We start from the raw sequence: 16770 nt of genomic DNA on the forward strand, positions 1-16770 counted from the left end.
CAACAGTAATTTGTGTGCAAATTTATTTGAGAGGTGCTAGGGCACTAGTAGGGAAGAGAAGAATTCACAATAAAATGTCTGTTGTAAAGACAGCTACCTCAGAGTGTAACTGGAAGTTCATTCCCCTGGGAAATGGTACGCAGGACATGCCTTAGAATTATTCCACCCGAGGGACTGGGGTGCTCAGATATCCACTCCTGAGAGTTGTTGGCTGTGGCTGGGACATGTTAATTTCTTAGCACGTTAAGGTAACCACAGTCTGTAGGAGAGAGAGGCCAGGACATTGAGGGTCCACCGTGAAAGATTCAAGAGAGATGGATGGGGTCCTGGCAGAAACTGTACCTAGGTGCCCGGTAATTCGGTGTTGTATGAAAAGAGCTAGCTGAGCCCATTCCTCTGTCTCCAGGACAGCCCCACTGAGCCGATCCCATGTTTCATGCTCCATGAGAGCGATAACTTCTAGTCCCTTTCATGACAGACAGTGGAGTAGGGAGTCATTGTAGGACAGAAAGTTCATGAGTGGGGCTAAGCCGAGTGGATCAATGATCAGAGGAAAAATAAATCAATTTCAGGAAAGCAATTTTACTGCTGAGGGTGAAGGTAGGGGAGGCAGGCAGGGGAAAGGAGGCAGTGTCTTAGGAGGGGGCAGCTCTGAAGTCTTGACTGGGTCCCACTCAGTGGGAACAGACAAAGGGGAGGACCACGTCGCACTGAGATAGTCTCCAGCGACCTCCTGTGAAGGCAGAACCAGAAGCGGCCTTCAGCCTCTTCTTTCCCCTGACTCAGCCCCAGGAGTCTTCACTCCCCACCCCACCCTGCACTTCAGTGGAGATGAAGTCTGTAGATTCAGGAGGCGTCTCCCTTGAAGGGTTCAGTTCTTCCTCGAAACTCCTCTAGGAGCCCATCCCACCTCCCCAGGCCTTTTCAGATTTCATTCCCACTCCCACCTCACCTTGGGTGTACATGGATACACAGTTGCCACCAGAGGCCGAAGGCTCGCCGTGAGCCCAGAACCAAAAATCCCAGGCACTGCCATCCATCCAGTAAAAGCTCCTGGAGCCACCCTAGAGGATAGAGGAGGGAGAAGGTGGGTTGGAGCATGAAGCAAAAGGAAGACAGGTAGGCAGAGCTGGCACTTTTCCTGTCTGGTCTTCCTGCTGTCTGCCAGGTATGTTCCTTGACTATTGGACCATGATGGACACTGTTCTGGTCAACCGAAATGTTGATCCACAGTAATCATCACCATCACATTCTATGCATCCCTGTGATGCATTCATCCTTCTGGCCCTAACAAGAGTTCGGACAGGAGTTTCAACCCCATCCTAGAAATGAGGAACCAGGCTCACATTCCTGCCCAAGTCATAGAAACAGTCAGAGGCTGAGCAGAACTTGAACCCAAACCTCCTCGTTCTAAATCCTTGCCTCTTCCCGATACTTAGGCAGCCCCTTTGATGTCTTGCCCAAGTGTCCGTTTATCCCCAGTTCTTCAGGGGATCATAGAGCAGAAGCATAAAGAAATCTGCAATAAGTTGTGCGCTGACTTGGGTCAGGAGGGGCTCCCTTAGAGCTGGTACTAGTCTTACCGAGCCTCTGGCTGCACCTCCGATCCAGATTTGACCCTGGTTGACACTTCTGGCTAATCGCTGGATCCGGTAGTTAGAGGTGAAGCTATGGATGGAGACGAGGAAGCCCCGGTAGCAAGTATACTGCAAGCCAGGACAAAAGAAGAAAATGAAGCGCCCCTCCCACAGGAATTCACACAACCTCAGCCCTGGGTGTCAAAGTCTCCACAATTCATTCCCCCACTCCCCACCCCAACCCCACAGCCATTTGAAGACTGGAGATCAAACCATAACTTCTGTTTCCACATGATCCACAACTCTTAACCACCTTACCCACCTCTAACACCTCTGAGGGCCTCAGCCCATGCTGACACCCCCAGGGTCCTCAGTGAGGCAAATAACCAGTGACACAGAGGCAAGGGACATCCCCTCCATGCCCTCCTCCCCACCCCAGGCCTCAGACTCAGCTACAGGCCACTTACCTGAGCTTGATTATATTCCATGGCTGTCGGCACCAGTGTAAGGCGGCAGGTCTTGCATCCAGGGATGCCTCCCAGTGTGATTGTATCCTCTTCCTTAGGGCACTGAAAGTCTTTGTCCACCTCTTCTAGGGCTGAGACAGACTTGACAAGCCCCTCTTCCTCATGGGCATCTTCACTTCCAGAGCCCCCTGCTCCTCTCCCTCCAGCAGCGTCAGTCCCTCCATAGGAGCCTCCATTGCCCCACGTTCTGGGATATCCCTATCCTGAGACAGGGTGTCATCTCCCAAGGGGGTCTCGAATTTGGATGTTTCAGTCCCTGACAGAGAGAAAGGCCAAATGCTCCTCCTTCACATCTCTCTCTGTTCCTCCACAGAACCATGGACATTTCCCACCTTGCCCTAGGCATCTGAGGGCTCAGCCTTGGAAAGAGAGAAACTTGAAACAAGGTTCCCTGAGGAGAACCCAGCCTCCCACATGAGGTCATGGTGTTAAGAGCAAGGTCTTAGCATCAAGGGGTTGTAGGTTTGCATACCGATTCCATGGTCTACTAGCTTTACTTTACTTGTGATATGGGGGTACAAATGGGCAAGCTCTCAAGGGGAGCTCATGGGGATGATATGAGGATTAAAGGAGATGATGCATAGAAAATGTTTAGCATAGTGCACTCAGTGAGCTCAAAGTAAAAGGAAGTCATTATTGTGATCATCGTTAACATTATGAAGAAAGGACAAAACTGAGAATATCATACTATAACCAAGACTGCAGATATACAGATGCCCTGAAGTGTCCCTTTAACTCCAGGCTCTAGAGACCCTGCTCCTTTAAAGGCAGAGATCCTGAAATAGGGGATAGCCAGAGGAGGAGGTGACTTTGTGACTCTCACTTTGTGTAATGTAGAAAGGAGCAAAGGAGAGAAAGAAAGACTGAAAACCAAAGAGACTTACTTAGAGGAAGGGCTGAAACTGCCCCCAAATAGAAGAGCCAGAAGTAGGGGGAGTTTCATCTTGACTTTGTCCTGAAATGGAGAACACAGTTTGTCATAAACACACACACATAACAGCCACACCATTAGGGGACCTTGGGAGTGAGGTGGAGAAAGAGTAGGCATGAGTAGAAGTCAAGATGGACCAGAAAAGCTAATGCTGAGCCCAGCCCCTGAGGCTCCAGGATGCTAGAATAGAATGAAGCAGACTATGAGGGACAGCCAAGGTTGGCTTTGCTGTGGACCTGAGTATGAATAAGGGAATTATTACTTTTACTTTTTGTACTTAATGGACCCTCACAGTCTATGAAACAGAGAGGATCCAGAAACAATGATTATTGGCCTTCCTAGGAGTACACAGCACGTAGAAAGTGGGTTCCCTCCTCAAAGATCAAGAAGCCACATGTGCATCGCTGCTTTCCCCAGACAAGGAGAGCTTTGGCATACCTCAGATGGAATGTGAAAGGTAGAGGATGAGAATTCCTGTTGCTGCTGACACCCATGCAACCTGACAGCTGCACACAGTGCCAGCCAGCCCTCCAGAACCTCCCAGTTCAGGCCAGATGTGTCCTGGGAGATTGAACATTTACCTGGAACCAGTTCCACTACACCAGAAAGCACTTACCTACCAAGAAATGTTCCTGGGTCCTGAGGAGTTCCCAATCTCAGACCTTCCGATGCTTCCTCCCACAGTGACATTTTATATAGTGGCCTTGGAGGAAGTTCCCCGGAGGAAGAAAGTTTTGCCACAGCCTGAGGGATGTGAGAGTACTGATAAGAACCCTGCATTTCTTCAGTTCCCTGGGGAGCCCACTCATTGCCTTCCAGCTTCTCTCCTGTCAGCCTTTTCAGGAAATTGGAGGCCATTCTGAGACCACTCGGAGCCAGTGGTTCCTATCCTGTACTGCATTTCAGAATCTCCTTGGAAGCTTGTCCAAAATGCACAGCTCTCCTGCTTTACTGGTGGGAATGTGAACTGCCACAGACATTTTGGAAATGAATCTGCCAATATCTATTAAAACTAAAAGTATCATTTGATCAATTTCAGTCTTTGGAGACTCTCCTTTGGGAAGAAAAGCACCTATAAGTAAGAACACTTTTACAAAGTTGTGTATCGCTTTACAGTTTGTAGAAATGAAAGTTTCCATGGCAACAAGGAGCTGACTCCCAGCTGGATGGATTGGAAGTGAATTGAAAGAAGGGAAAGAAGGGTATTCCAGGCGGAAGGAGCAACATGAGCAAAGGTGTGGAGGTGGGGCGACCTTGGCACATGCACAGGACAGTGTCCTTTCCTTCATAACAGATGCTAACAGTGTACACATTGGAAAGGACTGGGAAAAACAGGGAAGAATACATCCACTCTTAAGCCAAGGAATGGAAATATCCTTCCTCTTATCCACTGACTTAAGGAGATTGAAGCAGAAGTCAAGGGAATGACTCAACAAGAAACCAGACAGAAGCTTTGAGCTGGCTCCTGCTCACTCCCCTCCCTAAGCCCTGCTTGCAGGGCCACTTTGCGTGTTGGATAGAGCTACTGCAGTCAATGACAAGATGCAGCTGATTCTTGGAGGCCAGTTGGCCACTCAGGCACCTCTACCCCAAGGAAAGTCTCCTTTAGGTCACACAATCCACAATCTGAAAGCCACAGCTTAGTGACCCTGGAAATTCCATTTCATGAACATCCAGTGGAGGTATGGAGCAATGGCTGAGGGTGTGTGTTCTGGAGTCTGACAGTCCAGGTTTGAATCTAGGATCTATCACTTACTAGCTGTGTGACCCTGGACAAGTTCCTTCCCCTCTCTGTACTTCATATCATCGTTTATCAAGTGGGGATAACAGTACCTACCTTACTAGGTAGTCAGGGTGTAGTGGACATACTGTGAGCTGCCTGACTACCTTACCACCTTCCTGAGGTTTCTGGAACTCCTCCTCCTATGGATCTTGGTGGGGAGAGGGCCTCTCACTATTGAAGATGAAAGAGCCAAATAGGTTCCCAGCCTCCTTTACAGCTAGGGGATATGGCTCGACTCTATTAAACAGAAGCATTCATTCAAGCCTTTGAATCTGGACCTAATGACCAAAAAGTGGGGGCCACGAAGACCTCTCTCTGGTTGTGGCAATGGCAATATCACATTCCTGGCACTGCAGTGGCCATAGTGTTAGAAGATCGATCCAGAGTCCATGTGGTCCCAGCCACGGGGTCTGAATTATAGCAGCGGCAGGGGGGTCCTCCCCAGACCTGTCCTGTGTCCTGGTTTTGGCCCCAAGTCTGCTTCTGTAGCCCTTCCTGCACTTTTATTAGCTACCTCTCTTTCTTTTAACAAACTCGTTTTTCTACTCAGATCAACCAGGGAGAGTTTTTTTTTTGCCTGCCACTAACATCCCTGAGCGATGCAGGAACTGACATTTAGTTATTGCTCAACAAATGACAGCTACTCATATTAATAGGCAGAAGTGATCAAGGTCTTCGGGGCTGACCCACATTAATCAAACTCTCAAGAGACCAACATCTATATCTGGTCCCAATAACTTAATTTAAGTTGACCTATGCCAACAAGGGGCCCACTTGCCTGGGCCCTCTGATCAGTGCATTCTCTCCTTGTATCATAAACTACAGTGTGTTTAGTAGACCTAGATTGTTTTTAATTGAGGTTATGATAGGTTACAACCTTGTGATATTTCAGTTGTACATTCTTATTTGTCAGGCATCTTATAGGTGCACCACTTCACCCTTTGTGCCCACCCATCAACCCTCTTTCCCCTGGTAAACACTAATCTGTTCTCTTTGTCCATGTGTTTGTTTATCTTCCACATATGAGTAGAGTCATACAGAGTTTGTCTTTCTTTATCTGGCTTATTTCACTTAACATAATACCCTCAAGGTCCATCCATGTTGTTGTGAATGGGACTATTTTATCCTTTTTCATGGCTGAGTAGTATCCCATTGTATGTATATATCATATCTTCTTTATCCAGTCATCAGTCAATGGGCACTTATGTTGCTTCCACATCTTGGCTATTGTGAATAATGCTTCACTGAACATAGGGGTGCATTCATCTCTTTGAATTCCTGATTTCAAGTTCTTTAATAGATACCCAGTAGTAGGATGGCTGGGTCATATGGTATTCCTAGTTTTAATTTTTTGAGAAATCTCCATAGTGTTTTCCATACTGGATGCACCAATTTGCATTCCCACCAGCAGTGGGTGAGGGTTCCTTTGTCTCCACAACGTCTCCAACACTTATCTTTTGTTTGGATTATTTTAGCCATTCTAATAGGTATAAGGTGATATCTTAGTGTAGTTTTGATTTGTATTTCCCTGATCAGTGATGATGAGCATCTTTGCATGTGCCTATTAGTCATCTGTATATCTTCTTTGGAGAAATGTCTGTTCGTAGCTCCTGCCCATTTTTTGATCACATTATTTGATTTTTTGTTGTTGAGTTGTGTGAGTTCTTTATGTATTATGGAGATTAACCCTTTGTCAGATATATGATTTGAAAATATTTTTTTCCAGTTGGTGGATTGTGTTTTTGTTTCAATCCTGGTTTCCCTTGCCTTGTAGAAGTTGTTTAGTCTGATGAAGTTCCAACTGTTTATTCTTTCTACTGTTTCCCTTGTCTGAGAAGACATGGTGTCTGAAAAGATCCTTTTAAGACTGACGTCAAAGAGTATACTGCCTATATTTTCTTCTAGAATCCTTATGGTTTCAGGTTTTACCTTTAGGTCTTTGATCCATTTGGAGTTTATTTTTGTGAATGGCGTAAAAGAATGGTCCATTTTCATTCTTTTACATGTGGCTGTTCAGTTTTCCCTACACCATTTGTTGAAGAGCCTTTCTTTTCTCCATTGTATGCCCTCAGCTCCTTTGTCGAAGATTAACTGTCCATAGATGTGTGGTTTTATTTCTGGACTTTCAGTTCTGTTCCATTGACCTGTGTGTCTGTTTTTGTACTAGGACCATGCTTTTTTGATTACTATAGCTTTGTAGTACATTTTGAAGTGAGGGATTGTGACGCCTCCAGCTTTGTTCTTTTTTCTCAGGATTGCTTTAGCAATTCGGGGTCTTTTGTTGCCCCATATGAATTTTAGGCTTCTTTGTTCTATTTCTGTGAAGAATGTGCTTGGGATTCTGATTGGGATTGCGTTGAGTGTGTAGATTGCTTTAGGTAGTATGGACATTTTAACTATGTTTATTCTTCCAAACCATGTGCATGAAATGTCTTTCCATCTCTTTATGTCTTCATCAATTTCGTTAAGGAAAGTCTTGTAGTTTTCACTGTTTAGGTCTTTCACTTCCTTGGTTAAATTTATTCTGAGATATTTTATTCTTTTCATTGCGATTGTGCATGGGATTGTGTTCTTGAGTTCACTTTCTGTGAGTTTATATTTATATTATATTATATTTATATTATAGAAATCCTACTGATTTACGTAAGTTGATTTTGTACGCTGCAACCTTGCTGTGATTGTTAATTACTTCTAGTAGCTTTCCAATGGATTTCTTAAGGTTTTCTATATATAAGATCATGTCATCTGCAAACAGTGAGAGTTTCACTTTTTCCTTGCCTATTTGGATTCCTTTTATTTCTTTTTCCTGCCTAATTGCTCTGGCCAATACCTCCAGGACTATGTTGATTAAGAGTGGTGAGAGTGGGCACCCTTGTCTTGTTCCTGTTCTCAGAGGGGTGCTTTCAGTTTTCCCCCATTGAGTGTGATGTTGGCTGTGCGTTTGTCATATGTGTTCTTTAATATGTTGAGGTACTTTCCCTCTTATCCATTTTATTGAGAGATTTTATCGTAAATGGCTGTTGGATCTTGTCAAATGCTTTCTCTGGGACTATTGAGATGATCACGTGCTTCTTGTTCCTCATTTTGTTAATGTGGTGCATCACGTTGATTGACTTGCGGATGTTGAACCATCCCTGTGTCCCTGGTATAAATCCCACTTGTTCATGGTGTATGATCTTTGTAGTGTATTGCTGTATTTGGTTTGCCAATATTTTGTTGAGGATTTTTGCGTCTATTTTCATCAGTGATATTGGCCTGTCGTTTTCCTTCTTTGTATTGTCCTTGTCTGGTTTTGGGATCAGGATGATGTTGGCCTGGTAGAATGTGTTAGAAAGTGCTCCATCTTCCTCAATTTTCTGGAATAGTTTGAGAAGGATAGGTATTAAATCTTCTTTGAATGTTTGGTAGAATTCTGCAGAGAAGCCACCCGGTCGTGGACCGGGGATTTTGGGGGAGGTTTTTTTTTTTTTTAAAGATTTTATTTCTTTCCTTTTTCTCCCCCAAAGCCCCCCAGTACATAGTTGTATATTCTTCGTTGTGGGTCCTTCTAGTTGTGGCATGTGGGACGCTGGCTCAGCGTGGTTTGATGAGCAGTGCCATGTCCACGCCCCGGATTCGAACCAACGAAACACTGGGTCGCCTGCAGCGGAGCACGCGAACTTAACCACTCGGCCATCGGGCCAGCCCCTTGGGGGAGGTTTTTGATTACTGTTTCAATCTCTTTATTTCTGATTGGTCTATTCAGATACTCTTTATTCCTGATTCAGTTTGGGGAGGTTGTAATAGTCTAGGAATTTGTCCATTTCTTCTAGGTTGTCCAATTTGTTGGCATATAGTTTCTCATAGCATTCTCCTAATCTTTTGTCCATTTCTCCTCTTTCATTTCTGATTTTATTTTTTGAGTCCTCTGTCTTTTTTTCTTAGTGAGCCTGGCTAAAGGTTTCTCATTTTTGTTTATTTTCTCAAAGAACCAGCTCTTTGTTTCATTGATCCTTTCTACTGTCATTTTTGTTTCGATTTCATTTATTTCTGCTCTAATTTTTATTATTTCCCTCCTTCTACTGACTTTGGGCTTTGTTTGTTCTGTTTCTAATTCTGTTAGGTGTAGTTTGAGGTTGCTTATTTGAGACTTTTCTTGTTTATTGAGGTGAGCCTGTATTGCAGTGATTTTCGCTCTTAGGACGACTTTTGCTGCATCCCAAATGAGATGGTATGATGTGTTTTCATTTTCATTTGTCTCCAGGTAATTGATTTCTCCTTATTTCTTCAATGATCCATTGGTCATTCGGTATTGTGTTGTTTAATCTCCACATCTTTGCCCCTTGCCCAGCTTTATTCTTGTAATTGATTTCTAGTTTCATAGCATTATGGTCAGAAAAGATGCTTCATATTATTTCAATCCTTTTGAATTTGTTGAGGCTTGCTTTGTTTCCCAACGTATGGTCTATCTTTGAGAATGTTCCATGCACACTTGAGAAGAATGTGTAACCTGCTGTTTTTGGATGGAGTGTTCTACATATATCTATGAAGTCCTTCTGGTCTAGTTTTTCATTTATTTCAACAATTTCCTTCTTGACTTTCTGTCTGGATGATCTATCCATTGGTGTTAGTAGGGTGTTGAGGTCCCCTACTATTATTGTTTTGTTGTTGATATCTCCTTTTAGTTTTGGTAATAGTTGCTTTATGTACTTTGGTGTTCCTGTTTTGGGTGCATATATATTTACAAGTGTTATGTCTTCTTGATGGAGTGTCCCTTTTATCATTATGAACTGCCCCTCTTTGTCTCTCTTTACCTGTTTTGCCTTGAAGTCTACTTTGCCTGATATGAGTGTGGTGACACCTGCTTTCTTATGTTCACTATTAGCTTGGAGTATCATCTTCCGTCTCTTCACTCTGAGTCTGTGTTTGTCTTTGGGGCTGAGGTGTGTGTCCTGGAGGCAGCATATTGTTTGGTCTTGTTCTTTAGTCCATCCTGCCACTCTGTGTCTTTGATTGAAGAATTCAATCCACTTACATTTAGAGAGATTATTTAAATATGGGGGCCTCATACTGCCATTTTATCACTCATTTTCCAGTTCTTCTGTGTTTCCTTTGTTTCTCGTCCCATGAATTTTCGACTACCAATTCATTAGGTAGTTTTCCATGTTGCGTTTCTTCTTATTTTTAATTTGTGTCTCTGTTATAGTCATTAGCTTAGTGATTTCCATATGGTTTGTATAAAACATCTCATACATGAGATAGTCCATTTTCTCATAGCCTGTTATTTCCTTAGACTAAGCCAGTTCCATCCCTTTCCTTTCCCCCTTCTAAGTTGTTATTGTCACATGTTTTTTTCTTCTTGTGTTGTGAGCTTGTGATCAAAATGACAGGATTACATTTATTCTTGGTGTTTTCCTTCCCTTTCTCTTCAATGTTATGCTTAAGCATTTGCTAACCTGTTCTGATGGATAGCTGTGATTTTCTGATTTTGCCTTTCTACTTATATCCTTTGGTCAGGGTTTGGTAACCCCTTTCCTCTTTTTTTTTTTTTTCAAGTATGAGGGCCTTCCTGAGAATTTCTTATAGAGGGGATCTTGTGGCAATGAACTCCCTTAACTTTTGTTGATCTTGGAAATTTCTTATTTCTCCATCATATTTGAAGGATATTTTCACTGCATAGAGTGTTCTTGGCTGCTAGTTTTTGTCTTTCAGAATTTTGAATATATCATTCGACTCTCTCCTAGCCTGTAAGATATCTACTGACAGCCTGATAGGGGTTCCTTTGTAGGTTATTGTCTTCTTTGCTGCCCTTAATATTTTCTCTTTATCGTTGACTTTTGCAAGCTTCACTACTATCTGCCTTTGGGTTGGGCTTTTTACATTGATAATGTTTAGAGATCTATTGGCTTCTGCCACCTGGATTTCCAGCTCCTTCCCCAGATTTGGGAAGTTCTCAGCTATTATTTCTTTCAACCAGCTTTCTGCTCCATTCTTCTTCTCTTCTCCCTCTGGGATACTGATAATCCTTATGTTGCATTTTCTATTTGAGTCAGATATTTCTTGGAGAATTTCTTCATTTCTTTTTAGTCTTAGTTCTCTATCCTCCTCTATCTGAAGCATTTCTATATTCCTATCCTCCAAACTGCTAATTCAGTCCTCCATATTATCAGCTCTACTGATCGGGGAGTCTAGATTCTTCTTAATCTCCTCTATCGTGTTTTTCATCTCCGACATTTCTGATTGTTTCTTCTTTATAGTACCAAGCTCTTTTGTGATGTAGCTCCTGAACTCATTGAGTTGTCTATCCTTATTCTCTTTATACTCATTTAGATTTATTTTTTTTTGAGGAAGATTAGCCCTGAGCTAACATCTTTTACAAATCCTCCTCCTCTTGCTGAGGAAGACTGACTCTGAGCTAACATCCATGCCCATCTTCCTCTACTTTATATGTGGGAGGCCCACCACATCATGGCTTGACAAGCAGTGTGTAGGTCCTCACCCAGGCTCCAAACGAGCAAACGCCAGGCTGGCGAGGCAGAATGTGTGAACTTTCCCACTGCACCTCTGAGCCGGCCCAACATTGAGCTTTTTAATGATGGTTATTTTGGATTCTTTGTCATTTAGGTTACAGAGTTCCATGTCTTTGGGATTGTTTTCTTGGTACTTGTCATTTTCCTTCTGTTCTGGGGACAGTATATTTTTTCATACTGCTTTATGGTGTGGATTTGTCCCTCATCAAAGAGATAGAGTTTGATGGCTGCTTTCACTTGCTGCCTCTGTGAGGGAAGGGGCGGCAGCCATGTAATCTGCACAGACCAGGCTCCCTGTCAGCTGTTCCTGATCAAGCCCGGGCCACTCCTTGGGATTTCAATGGAGATGTAGGATCTCCTGTAAACTGGGGCAACAATCATATGGGGGCTTCGGGTTGCTGCTGTCTGGTCCCACAGACCGAGCTAGAAATACTCCCTCCTTAGGGACTGCAGTGGTGTTATGGGCTTTCATGGTAGGCAGGAGCTGGTTCACCATGACTTACAGCCCAGTCGCCATCTGGTCCTGCTGGATCTCACTTGCCCACTCTGGGCCACAGCAGAGCCAAGGGTGTTTAATGCAGCTGATGGATAGCTCACCCAGCCATGCCACTTCTGCTCCTAGGTCGCCCAGCCTTTGTGCTTGGTGAGTGGGGCCTCTCCACTAGGGTCTAGAAGAGACTCTCCCTGGGGCCACCATGGGACTGTGGATTTTCCCCCTGGACTGAACAGCAATCACGCTGGGGCTCCAGATTGTCACCGCCCACCCATGCAGTCACACTGGATCTCACTTGCCCCCTCTAGGCCACAGCAGAGCTATGGGTGTTTAATGTAGACCTAGATTTTTAATTGGAACAATAAGCTGGAGGTCTGGGAGTTCAGTAACTTTGAGCAAGGAGGCCTGATGCCCATCATCTCTACTCCAGTCTCAGACCTGCCCCCTTCCCCCAAGAAGTGTTAGATGAATACTGCAAGATCCCAAGTCTTAGAATTCCCCTCTTCTGGCCCCAAAGTTACTATAGCACCTGGATGTCCCTAATCAGACTTGGTTGCCCATTTCCATATCAGCATTCCTATGGAGGATCCCAAGAGACCACCCCTGCATTTCATCTTTCCTAATCTCATTCTCAGGGACTCATTCCAACTATGACTTCATGGGGGAGCTTGCTGTAGCTCTGCTGCAGCCTGTCCAGGGGAAGTCTTGGCACTGAGGGCTCTCCCACGGCACAAGTTGGGCTGCTGCACAACACGTACAACATGCGTGTACAGAGCACTGGGTAGAGGTCACCTTGATTATGGTGGCCAATACCAAGGAGCACAAGTTTACTTCCTTCCCGTGACCAACACAGAGCAGCTTGAAGATAGAAAGCTCTGCAGCTCCAGATACTAATATCAAACTGTTTAGCCCTCATGCTAACCTGCATCCTTCCCCACACCCTGCCCCAGGGTTTATCAACCTGGAAGTGATGAGTGAGTTCAAGGGGCCACGGATTCTCCAATCCTATGATTGGACAACATATGATGTGATGTTCCTAGGGTGAGGGTCCAAACCTTCCATGACATTCTTTTGTGGTCTCCCAAAAGGAAAAGGACCTCTACATTTACTGAATGACTTGTTCTGAAATCTCATCTCAAATTTGTTCATTGCCACGAATGACCTCTAACCTTCTTCATCAATAAAGTCCTGCTTGGCCCTTCAGATAGTCGGAATTCTAAGATGTCCTCCAAGCTCCTTCCCCTCCCCCATGTACCCATGCTGCACAATCCCTGGGACTGTCAATATGATGTATGTTTACTCCTGTGGTTGCGTTATGCTTTAGGGTACAGTCCAATTTAGGAAAGGGAGATTATCCAGGGTGAGTCTGGCCTAATCAGGGGAGCCCTTCAAAGGGACTGAGCTCTTCCTGAAGTCAGAGATTCCACACGTGAGGGAGATTCAACTTGAGGGAGATTCTCCACTGCTGGCTTTGAGAATGGAGGGGGCCATGTGGCAAGGAATGTGGGCAGCCTCTAGGACCTGAAAGCACCCCCCATCTGACAGCCAGCAGGGAAACAGACACCCCAGCCCTACAAGGACAAGGAGCAGAGCTCTGCTACAACTAGGTGAGCTTGAAAAAAGACCCTGAACTCTAGACGAGACCGCAGCCCAGCCAACACCTTCATTTTAGCCTTGTGAGATCCTGAGCAGAAAACCCGGCCATGCTGCGCTCACTTCTGACCTATAGAACTGTGAGCTAATAAAGGTATATTCTTTAAAGTCACTAAATTTGTGTCAACTTGTCATGCAGCATAGAAGAGTAATACAGCCCTCAAGGCCCATTTTCCTCCCAGGATGAAACTGATATTTGGTGCAGTTGGTGGGCAAGGGCAGGGCTGATTGACACGGAGGAGTGTCCCAAAGGAATGATTTGAGGACTTCCTGGAAAAGATCCCAGGGATAGCAGATCAGGAAGCACAGACAGAGAAAAAGAGAAGTTCTGTTCAAGGCAGATGTCCCACCACCCTTCCTTTCAGACCATACCAGTCTGGGAAGTCACTTCTAGTTCCAAGTTCTTCCCTCAGAGACATGATGGACTTCAGGGACCAGATCTTCAGGGCTGATCGACTGGCTGCTGACTGGGCTTGGCCAACATCCCTGTGGGGCAGATAAGACATGGTGAAAGGAGTGAGATCATCCAAGAGTGAGCAGCCCAGGAGATAGAGACCTGGACCGTTGCTCTGTGAAATCAGCCTCAACAACGGCTCCTCAGACACTTCCCCATTTCGATGTTCCAGTGATTGACATGGACCAACAATACTGGTGCTGGAAGGGCCCTAGAGATGATCCAGTCCAGTCTCCATGTCTGAGATGTGCAAAGTGCCCTGAACTGGACTCAGATGTCCTGAATCCCAGTTCAGTGCTCTTCCTGCACCCTCCGTGAGATTACCCTCCTTCCCCTCCAGGCACCTCCTTCCCCTCCAGGCAACTCCTCTCCCAGAGACTTCATACACACAAGGCTGGAAGGAATATGTCTCTGCAGTCAGTGCCTCCCCTTGCACCACCTTCTTCCTTCAATATATCCCCAGTCCATCTACTCCTTTGACCTCTGCTGCCATCTCCCTAGCCCAAGCTGCCATGTTTGACAACACACACCAGAGCCCATCATCCCCATACTTCCCATACTTCAATGCCTTCCCTCTGCACTAGCAATTAATCCAAACTCATTACCACTGCCTGCAAGGCTCCTCGTGGCTGGCTCTTGTCTACTTGTCCAACCTCACTGGTATGAGTGACCCTAGTCATACTGGTTTCAGCTCCCTTGGCCAAGCTAGAGTTTTTGTACTAGCTCCTTCTCATCTGTCAGGTCTCAGCTCAAAGGTTGCCTCTTCAGAGAACCCTTCTTTGAGAACTCTCTAAATAAAGAAGCCCACTCATCCCACTCTCGTGTCTAGTTACTTTGTCCCACATCTTCCCATTTATTTCCTTCAGAGCATTTACCACAATGATATCATCTTTCTTATTTATTAGTTTCTTGTTTATTGTCTGTCTCCTCAGTAGGAAGAAAGATCCATGAGAACAGAGACCTTGTCTTTTTTGTTCACTACCTAGGACTCTACCCAGATCATTGGGTAGAGTTTTTGAATTATATGTTGAAATAATTAATCAACTCATTAATCAACTTCAGCTTTACCCCCTGGAGAAAGTCCAGCTGAGCTTAGCTCAGAGTCTAAGTCCCTTAATTTTGATTCTACAGGTATTTTTCTGAGTTCCACTTGCCATAGGCACAATCCTGGGCCAGGCTGTGTGCTCTGGATCATTCAATCATTTATTCATTCGTTCAACAAATACTCAGAGGTAGTCTCTACTCTCAGGGAGGCTTCATGTAGCTGATAAAGCATGGCAAACAGAATGAACTTTTTAGTCAGTCAGTAAGACAAGGCCCTGGATTGAGTGGAAATCTAGAAGGATGGCACCTATATAAACAGGAAGATACAAACTTCCAGTGCTACCCGAGTCACATTAAGGGCAAGGGCAGTCAGGGAGGGTTTCCTTAAAGAGATCTTACTTGGACTGGGCTCTGGAGGACTGACAGACAGGATAAGAGAGACAGAGGAGTGGTGGGAAGCACTTCTAGGGGCCCAACCATGGCCGGGGTACTGCTGGAATTTAAGCCAAGATATGGATGATTTGGTGTTTCCTGGAGGGTAAGTCAAAGAATGAGGTGGCTTCTCTGCTTTGCACCAAAGCCCAGCTCCTCCAGCAGTGTAGACTTGCGGTCAGTTCCTCAAACCCCTCTTACTCCCCACACTGTAGTATGCTACTTTCTGCCCACCCCGTTGGTCCACAGAAACTACTCTTACCAAGGTCCCCACTGGCCAACCAATTGGCAAACCCAACAGACACTCTTCATTTCTTATCCTACTTGACCTCTGTCATACACAATACATCTTTACTTCCTCCTTCTTAAAAGCTGTCTCCTTTCTTAGCAACTTTTCTGGTTATTTCTTCCCAGTTTGGGACTGGTAGGCTCCCCTTCTTCTTCTGGAAACTTAAATATTGGTAATCACCTCATCCCTTGGTGGTCTTTTTTCCTAACTCTGCACAATCAACATGGACTATCTCATCTGCCCCTATGTCTCGAGCTACCAAATATATGCTGATCACTCCCAAACTCCAGCCCCAGACCTGTTCCTCATCAGGTCTGGTCCCCAGCTGCAGACTCACATATACAGCCACGCAATAAGCTTCCCAACCTGGATGTCCCACGAGCATTAAGAATTGAACATGCGTCAGACTGAACTCACCACCCACATACACACTCACGTGCACCTACACAAACCTGCTCCTCTAGTTGTGGTCATTTTCTCAGGAGAAATCATCCCCTTGCACCCAGATCTCCAAGCCAGGACTCAGGGACCATCCTTGACCTGCCCTCCTCCATCACCCATGCATCCATAAGTCACAGTGCTCTCTCTTCCCCACCTTGTCTACCCCCCCCCCAGCCCTATTTCCTCTGCCTCTCTCCTAATCAATGGCTGACCATCTTTCACCTAGATCATTTCAATGGCCCACAAATTACTTTCCATGCCTCCAGGATTACCACCTTCCCCCACCTTTGATGTGTTGTCCACCTGCTGCCAAAATGAGCTATCTAAAACCCAGAGCTAATCACACCAACACTTTTCAATTACTTCTTCTTGCTCTTGGGCAGATACTCTCTTCATGGTCTGACCCCTATGTACCTCAGCCTTGACACTCTTGATACTTTGGACTGGATACTTCTTTGTTGTATGGGTCCTCCCCTGCATTGTAGGATGTTTAGCAGCATCCCTGTCCTCTACAAACTAAATGCCAGTAGCACCTTCCTCCCAGATTGTGACTATCAAAAATGTTTCCAGACATTGCCAAATGTCCCCTCAGGGGCAAAATTCCCCCAGTTGAGAGCCCCTGCTCTACCACCTCAAC

General features: G+C 45.1%; 1 protein-coding gene across 3 annotated transcripts; it reads right to left on the reverse strand.

The window, feature by feature from the left end:
- Positions 1-564: 564 nt before the first annotated feature.
- LOC139040468 (bone marrow proteoglycan-like) lies at positions 565-3702 on the reverse strand. 3 transcript variants are annotated; one of them, XM_070487237.1, is made up of 6 exons: positions 3652-3696; positions 2989-3059; positions 2045-2360; positions 1584-1706; positions 953-1064; positions 565-733 (listed from the first exon to the last, which is right to left on the reverse strand). In XM_070487237.1, exons 3-6 carry the CDS (start codon positions 2063-2065, stop codon positions 675-677), a joined length of 315 nt encoding a protein of 104 aa, XP_070343338.1. In that variant the 5' UTR covers positions 2066-2360; positions 2989-3059; positions 3652-3696; the 3' UTR covers positions 565-674. The 3 variants fall into 3 exon arrangements, with proteins under 3 accessions (XP_070343338.1, XP_070343335.1, XP_070343336.1); XM_070487234.1 differs by having other exon boundaries at positions 2045-3059; positions 3652-3702; XM_070487235.1 differs by lacking the exon at positions 3652-3696 and having other exon boundaries at positions 2045-3219.
- Between the last annotated feature and the right edge of the window lie 13068 nt (positions 3703-16770).

The sequence above is a fragment of the Equus asinus genome, chromosome 17, assembly GCF_041296235.1.
Source record: "Equus asinus isolate D_3611 breed Donkey chromosome 17, EquAss-T2T_v2, whole genome shotgun sequence".
NCBI lineage: Eukaryota > Metazoa > Chordata > Mammalia > Perissodactyla > Equidae > Equus > Equus asinus.